Below are 7582 nucleotides of genomic sequence, written 5' to 3'. Positions count from 1 at the left end.
GATCGGCACACGGTCGGCGTTGAGGTGCCATCCGTTGGGGAGGTGGACGTCGCTCCAGGGGAGCGGCGTCCCCGTCTCCCAATAACGGTGGCACACCGACGCACAGATGTAGTGTCGGTCGCGCTCGCCGGCGGACGTGGGAGCGATGGAGAAAGCGGGCGGCGCGAGGGCCCGGCATGGTGGTGATGTGGCCTCCTTCTTCACGGAGCCGGCACGGTGCCCCGACGAGGAGCCGGCCTCGCGCCCGTGCTTCCCCTTGCGGTTCCAGATCAAGCCCATGGCTTCGAGGTGGCCGGCCGGCGAGCTCGACAAGGGAGGGCTAGGGTTTAGCGTGGTCGGGTTTCGAGAAGGCCGCGAGATGGAGTGGGCAGTGTGGACAACGACCGGTCCACGAGTTCCCCATTTAAAAAGAACGGCGATCTTTCACTGGGGCGATGACAGGTGGGGTCGGCCATCCGTGCGCATTGATGTTGACGGGTGGGAGGTAGGTGGCCGCCCTGTCACGCGGCCAGACGCGGGCGAGCGGCGCGTCCGTTCGGTGTCCGCGACGACCCAAAGCCGGCGTAAAGATGCGCTCGAAATGAGTCGGCCCGGACACAAACGGATCAGATGGATCCGGCCGTCGCACGCTAGGCCGTCTCGTTTGTCCGTTTTATCTCAAATGGACGGGACCAAACAAAATGGGGTTACGCGGTGGAGTTGGCCTCAACCATGATAGTGCAGTGCCGAATCTATCGTCTGCAGTTTATGTCACTTAACCAACAACTTTGCATTTCCTTTATTCGTCTTGTTTTTAGAACAAATTGGAAGAGTTTTTCTTTTCTCGTTCTGTGCAGAGCCTCAAGAGGCATGTGAATGCTCGTCGGGTCGCTGGCTCGCCGCAAATGTCCTCTTGACGAGTCAGGCCAACTCCATCGCACGACTTCATCCTATCCAACCTCATCCGTTTGAGATAAAACAGATAAAAGAGACGGCCCAGCGCGCGATGGCCTGGATTCATCTGATCCCTTTTGTGTCTGGGCCGATCCATTTCAAACGTATCTTTTCGCCTGGTTTGGGTCGCCGCGAACACCAAACGGATGCGCAGCTCGTCCGCGTCTGGCCGCGTGGCAGGGCGGCCACCTACCTCCCACCCGCCAACATCAATGCGCATGGGTGGCCGACCCCACCTGTCATCGGCCCAGTGAAAGGTCGTCGTCCTTCTTAAATGGGGAACCCGTAGACCGGTCGTCGTCCACATTGCCCCACTCTATCCTGCGGCCTCCTTGAAACCCGACCACGCTAAACCCTAGCCCTCCCTTGTCGAGCTCGCCGGCCGGCCACCTCGAAGCCATGGGCTTCTGGAACAGCAAGGGGAAGCACGATCGCGAGGCCGGCTCCTCGTCGAGGCGCCGCGCCAGCTCCGTGAAGAAGGAGGCCGCATCACCACCACGCCGGGCCCCCGTGCCGCCCGCTTTCTCCATCGCCCCCACGTCCGTCGGCGAGCGCGGCCGGCACTACATCCGCGCTTCGGTGTGCCGCCGTTATTGGGAGACGAGGACCCCGCTCCCCTGGAGCGACGTCCACCTCCTTAACAACTGGCACCTGTCCGCCGATCATGTGCCGATCCCGCCGGTCCCGACGAGCGGCCGTGCGCGTCGTCAAGAGATCGATCGCCGCCGCCGCCTCCTCCCCGACGACCTGTACTACGATGACAGGTACGCCCCGGACTCCTTCATCTAGGGTGGGCGGAGACAGCGCGTGTGTGCGGAAGAGCAGGGGCGTGTGCGGGCGAGCTGCATGGCGCGGGCGCTGCACGGCTGGGCGGACGTGGCTTGCGCGGGCACGCGGTGGCGAAGCGCATGCGAGCGCAATAGGAAGCTTGCTAGCTAGTTTGCACGGGGGCTTGCTTGCTACTTGCTAGCTAGCTAGTCAGCCGCTGCACAGTGCGTGGGCCAGCGTGGCACCGGCAGGGCACGGGCGGCGAGCGCGTGGGCTGCGGGGAGGCAGGTGACGACCTGGCGGGGCACAGGCAGGGCACGACACGACAAGTACGGTGAATCCGGCCAACGCATGTGCTCGTCGTCGACGTCGGTGTCGGCCGTCCATGTAGTGTTTGATGAAATGTCTAAACCGGACAATTCCAATGCATATTTGGGATGGGTCGACCGCGCTGGGCGCATCAACAACGGGGCGACCGCATGCGGACGCGCGTGTCCGTTTTCTACTCATCCGAACAAAATCCGGACAAAACGGACGTCTGGATAGGGTCTTGCGGTGGAGTTGGCCTTATTGATGGGTATGGCCGGCATCACCTTTGTCCTTTGGTTAGGCCAACTCCACTGCACGACCCTAAATCTATATCCATTTTGTCCAGATTTTGTCCGTATGGGGTAGAAATAGAGAGAACAAACGTCGGACAGAGGTCGTACAAACTCGCTGCGCCCAACGCTGCTACCCTAAATCTATACCCATTTTGTCCGGATTTTGTCTGTATGATGGGCCAGGTACAGAAAAGGAGAGAGTGACAGGTGGGGTCGAGCGGACACAGACGAACGACGAGAACGCAGAGACGTCCGCTTTCTGTCCGCTTTGGCCCCAAACCGAGAGCAACTTTAGTCTGGAAATAGGGCAAAAAAGGACACAGACCGGACGGAACGTTCGTATGCTCTCATGCGTTGGGTCGTTCGGTTTGTCTGTTTTAGGCCAACTCCACCGCGCGACCCTATCCTATCCGCCCCCATCCATTTGGGGTAAAACGGACGAATAGCGCAGTCCAGCGCACGGCCTCAAACGGACAAATGTCCAGATTCCGTCCGTTTTCGACCCATCCCCGACCCAAACTTGCACTCGGTTTGGGGTGAAACGGACACGCGCGGATGGCTTGGACGCACACCCTTGTCCCCCCCGTGGCCCGCCTGTCGGGGACACTAGCAGTCCCTTCGCTCCCAACGCTTCCACCCTCTCTCTCTCGCCCCGCCCCGCCGCCAGCGCCGCCGCTATTCTCTGGCCGCCTCCTCACCGCGCAGCCTCTGGCCGTCCCTACCAAACCACTTCTCGACATGGTCGCCACCACGCTCGTGCTGTGGCCGTAGTTTTGGCCGTCGATCGTAGGTTTGGTCGTCGACGTCTTTGCCGGCCGCAGAGGGTACAAGACCGCCGGCGATGCAGCATGGCGTCCTCGACAGCTCCCGACGAGAGCTCCACAACGGCCAGTAGCCGGTCGGTAACCACCCCTGCTGCGTCGAGGTGATCATCGCGGCCTCTTCTCCACCACGCCCGCAAGGTGTTCGGCATTTTGCCCGCAAAGGTATGGACAGTGGAGACGAGTTTTTCTTCCATCACTTTCTTTGTTCATAGGACGATTCGTTGTCGGATGATGAAGATATTGTGGTGGCTGCACTGGTCGTTCACGACCACATTCAACGGCAGCTTCCTCGGTACAAGGGGTCACTCCCTGGCCGTGCTCCTAACCTGAACCGCAACAGGGAGAGAGGCCACGCCCTGCTCTATGCTGATTACTTTGCCAACACCCCTCTCTTCAAGCCGGATAAATTCCGTCGCCGTTTTTGAATGGCTAGGCATGTGTTCAATCGTATCCGAGAGGGAGTGGTTGCTCATGACCCATACTTCGAGTGCAAGACGGATGCCCTTGGCAAGCTTGGATTCTCCTCTTACCAGAAATGCACCGCTGCCATCCGCATGCTTGCATATGGAATTCCAGGCGATCTGGTGGATGAGTATGTGCGTATGAATGAGACAACATGTCTGATGTCAATGTACAAGTTTTGCCAGGCTGTGATCGAGGTGTTTGGCCCAGAGCACTTGAGGCACCCAACTGCCGCTGATGCAGAGAGATTGTTGGCGACCAACGCAGCTAGAGACTTTCCAGGCATGCTTGGCAGCATAGATTGTATGCACTGGGAGTGGAAGAACTGCCCATTTGCTTGGCAGGGCCAGTACAAAGGGCATGTCAAGGCGTGCACTGTCATATTAGAAGTGGTGGCATCACAGGATCTTTGGATATGGCATTCTTTCTTCGGCATGGCAGGTTCTCACAATGATATCAATGTGCTGCAGCGTTCTCCAGTCTTCGCGAGGCTTGCAGAAGGCCACTCCCCACCTATCAACTTTGAGATCAACGACCACCATTACAACAAGAGATACTATCTAGCATATGGTATATATCCTCAGTGGTCAACTTTTGTGAAGACAATTTCGAAACCCCAAGGTGAGAAGAGAAAGAGATTTGCCCAAATGCAAGAGTGTTAGAAAGGATGTGGAACGTGCTTTTGGTGTGCTTCAATCCCGGTGGGGTATCGTTCGAAACCCTGCACTGTCATGGGATGAAAGGAAGCTTTGGGAGGTGATGACTGCTTGTGTGATCATGCACAACATGATCGTCGAGGACGAGCGTGATGAGAGTATCTTCGACAAAGGATTTAACTATTAAGGTGAAAATATTGAGCCCCTGCACCAAGATCCGGCCACATTTGAACAGTTTGCTCAATTCCACCGTGAGATGCGTGATTGACACACTCATTTGAATCTTCAAAATGACTTGGTTGAGCACGTGTGGGATCACATTGGCAACCAATAGATGTATTGGTCCATTTTATGTTTAGTCAAGACAATTTCGATTTGGTTGTAAAAATATTTTATTAAAGACAATTTTAATTGGATTGTAAAACTATTTTAATTTCAGACAAATATTTGGGTTGGAAACTAGTTTTGATGAAAATTTGGGCATTTTTGGCCCTGACGGACAGGATAGAGCAAAGGGTGCGTCCGCGCGCTGGGCGCACGGCTACCGCATCCCAGGACACGCCCGGACACAACCCAAATCGCTACCCAAACGGACAGAATCCGGACAAAACAGACGCCCGTTTGAGGTCGGTGAAGTTGGCCTTATCCCAAACGAATACAAACGGATGATTTGGGGGTTGAAATGGGTCACGCTGGAGTTGGCCTTAGCCTCCCCGTCACGTCCTTTCTCAAAAGGGCATGGGCTGATTGTACACATGATGAGCCCCCGGTCGTCTGATTGACAGTGTGTGGCTGAATTATGATGGCCCATGATGATACTCTCGTTCACCACCACTCACTCTTGCAAACTTTCTTTAGTGTGCGGCTGCTATATGACGGCCGACGATCGCCGGTTCACCACCACTCACTCTTCCAAACCACACTTGAGTTCGCCAGTTTTCCATTTATTCTCTGCAAATCTTGTGAGCGGCCATGGCGGAGAAGACGGTGGTCCTCTACCCCTCACTAGGCGTCGGCCATTTGAACCCCATGGTGCAGCTGGCCAAGGCCTTCCTCCGCCGCGGCGTGGCCGTCACCATCGCCGTCGTCGACCCGCCGGGGAAGGACCCCGTGCTGGAAGCCGCGGTCACCCGCCTCGCCAGCGCTTCCCCCTCCATAGCAGTCCACCTCCTGCCCATCCAGCCTGCGAGCACCAATGAGCAGCACTCCAACACAGCCTTGCGTATGCTCGACGAGCTCCGCCTCGCAAGCCCTGTGCTCCGGGAGTTCCTCCGCTCGCTCCCTGCCGTCGACGCCATCGTCCTCGACATGTTTTGCGTCGACGCCCTCGACGTCGCCGCTGAGCTCGCCGTCCCCGCCTACATGTTCTACGCGTCCGCCGCCGCCGACCTCGCAATCTACCTCCAGGTTCCTGATGTCTTCCGCGCGGCGCCTTTCTCGTTCAAGGATATGGGAGACGCGGCGCTGCCCTTCTCCGGCGTGCCGCCGGTTCGCGCTCTGGACATGCCGGACACCATGTCAGACCGGGAGAGCGACCTGTGCAAGAGAAGAGTGCAGCAGCTCGCGCGGATGCCGGAAGCGAGAGGCATTCTGGTGAACAGCTTCGAGTGGCTGGAGTCGAGAGCCGTCAAAGCTCTCCGGGATGGCCTCTGCGTGTCCGGCGGCCGCTCCACGCCGCAAATATACTGCATCGGGCCATTGGTCGACGGCGGCGCGAGCGGTCAAAGTGGCGAGAGGCACGCTTGCCTCGAGTGGCTGGACAAGCAGCCAAAGCAGAGCGTGGTGTTCCTCTGCTTCGGTAGCGCGGGGGTTTTCTCGGCGGCTCAGCTGAGAGAGATGGCAGGCGGGCTAGAGAACTCCGGGCACCGGTTCCTGTGGGCCGTGCGTAGCCCACGCGAGGAGCAGAGCAAGTCCGGCGAACCGGACTTGGAGGCGTTGCTTCCTGATGGTTTCTTGGAGAGAACCGGAGACAGGGGCTTGGTTCTGAAGAACTGGGCGCCACAGGCGGAGGTGCTGCGGCACGAGGCCGTGGGAGCGTTCGTGACGCACTGCGGGTGGAACTCGGCGCTGGAGGCGGTCATGTCCGGCGTGCCGATGATCTGCTGGCCGCTGTACGCGGAGCAGAGGCTGAACAAGATACACCTGGTGGAGGAGATGAAGATTGGGGTGGCGGTGGAGGGCTACGAGGAGTCGTCCGTCAAGGCCGAGGAGGTGCAAGCCAAGGTGAGGCTGGTAATGGAGTCGGAGGAAGGGCAAAAGCTTCGAGAGAGGGCGGCCATGGCGAAAGGGATGGCTGCAGACGCCGTCAAGGAAGGTGGATCTTCCGACGTGGCAATTTACGCCTTCTTGAAGCATGTGGAAGATGAAAGAAGCTCGAGGAGCGCCAAATCCGGCCATTAATAAGTGATCAACCTCCGATGATGTGACCTCTTTTCGTCAGAAAAGATGGGGGCGCAAGATGCGCGAGTCGTGCTGGGCTCACTCTTTCTCAGAAAAAAGGAAGAAGGAAATCAAAAGAGATGCGGTGGCTTCTCTGGGATTCCATGGTGTGATGCTTGTCCTTTGCCTCTTTCGCAAGATTTGTACGGTGCAGACGTGCGTGTCGAATTCGTAATTTAGCTCTTCTGCAACATTTGGCCTTTAGTGAGACGTTGCATATTTCTTACTGGCAGTATGCGTACTTCCGTGTAGCCTCATATGCTCGTCGCACTCCTTCAGTATTGATTTGGAAATAGGATCCTCTGGCTGACGTTCACGGGGACAGGTGGCATTACGAACGTTTTGATGACAGTTTTAGTTGGTCGAGGATGACAGTTTATTCACAAACTGTAATCTCCGATACAAACTGTCATCTCGTCTAGCTCTTCTGCAACATCTAGATGTGCTTTAATAAAACTGTATTTATATTTACCTATTTTAAAGGGGAGTTATGGTCGTGATGGTAGGTTGATATGTTTTTGGTTTGGTTTGATTTCTCACGCAACTATTAATATCGGCAATGGTTTTAGAGGACTTGCCTTCGCCTCCAAGGTTTTATTTCTTTGATTTTTAATCGCCTCGCCATCGCATCCCACTGGTTTATTTCCCCCCTCTCATTAAAAAACCATATCTAATCAAAGGAAAAGATCTCATTTCGTACTTACTTTGTCAAGTGGTAATTCAATTCAATTAAGTAAATAATAGTAAGAAGTCGCCAGTCAAGAAGTATTCTGCAAAGAGCCGGGCTTCTGGAGAATCTAGGCAGTCTGTGGCTGGGTTTTGTCGCAGGCTTGACGCTGACCTGGGCGCGGCCTTGGGGCCGTCTTCTGTTGCGGCTTCCCCCTGCCGTGCTCGCCCT

At 56.5% G+C, this 7582-nt stretch overlaps 1 protein-coding gene across 1 annotated transcript; it reads left to right on the top strand.

Moving 5' to 3' along the window:
- The first annotated feature begins 4949 nt into the window (after nt 1–4949).
- LOC123061983 (anthocyanidin 5,3-O-glucosyltransferase) lies at nt 4950–6910 on the top strand. The gene has a single exon (XM_044485278.1). It carries the CDS (start codon nt 5218–5220, stop codon nt 6643–6645), a length of 1428 nt encoding a protein of 475 aa, XP_044341213.1. The 5' UTR covers nt 4950–5217; the 3' UTR covers nt 6646–6910.
- Nucleotides 6911–7582: the final 672 nt, after the last annotated feature.

This window comes from Triticum aestivum, chromosome 3A (assembly GCF_018294505.1).
Source record: "Triticum aestivum cultivar Chinese Spring chromosome 3A, IWGSC CS RefSeq v2.1, whole genome shotgun sequence".
NCBI lineage: Eukaryota > Viridiplantae > Streptophyta > Magnoliopsida > Poales > Poaceae > Triticum > Triticum aestivum.
Note: the sequence above shows the minus strand (reverse complement) of the source record. Positions and strands in the feature narration are given on the sequence as shown.

Coding starts and splice junctions, on each gene's coding strand:
- LOC123061983 (XM_044485278.1), top strand. CDS start 5,218: ATGGCGGAGAAGACGGTGGTCCTCTACCCCTCACTAGGCGTCGGCCAT.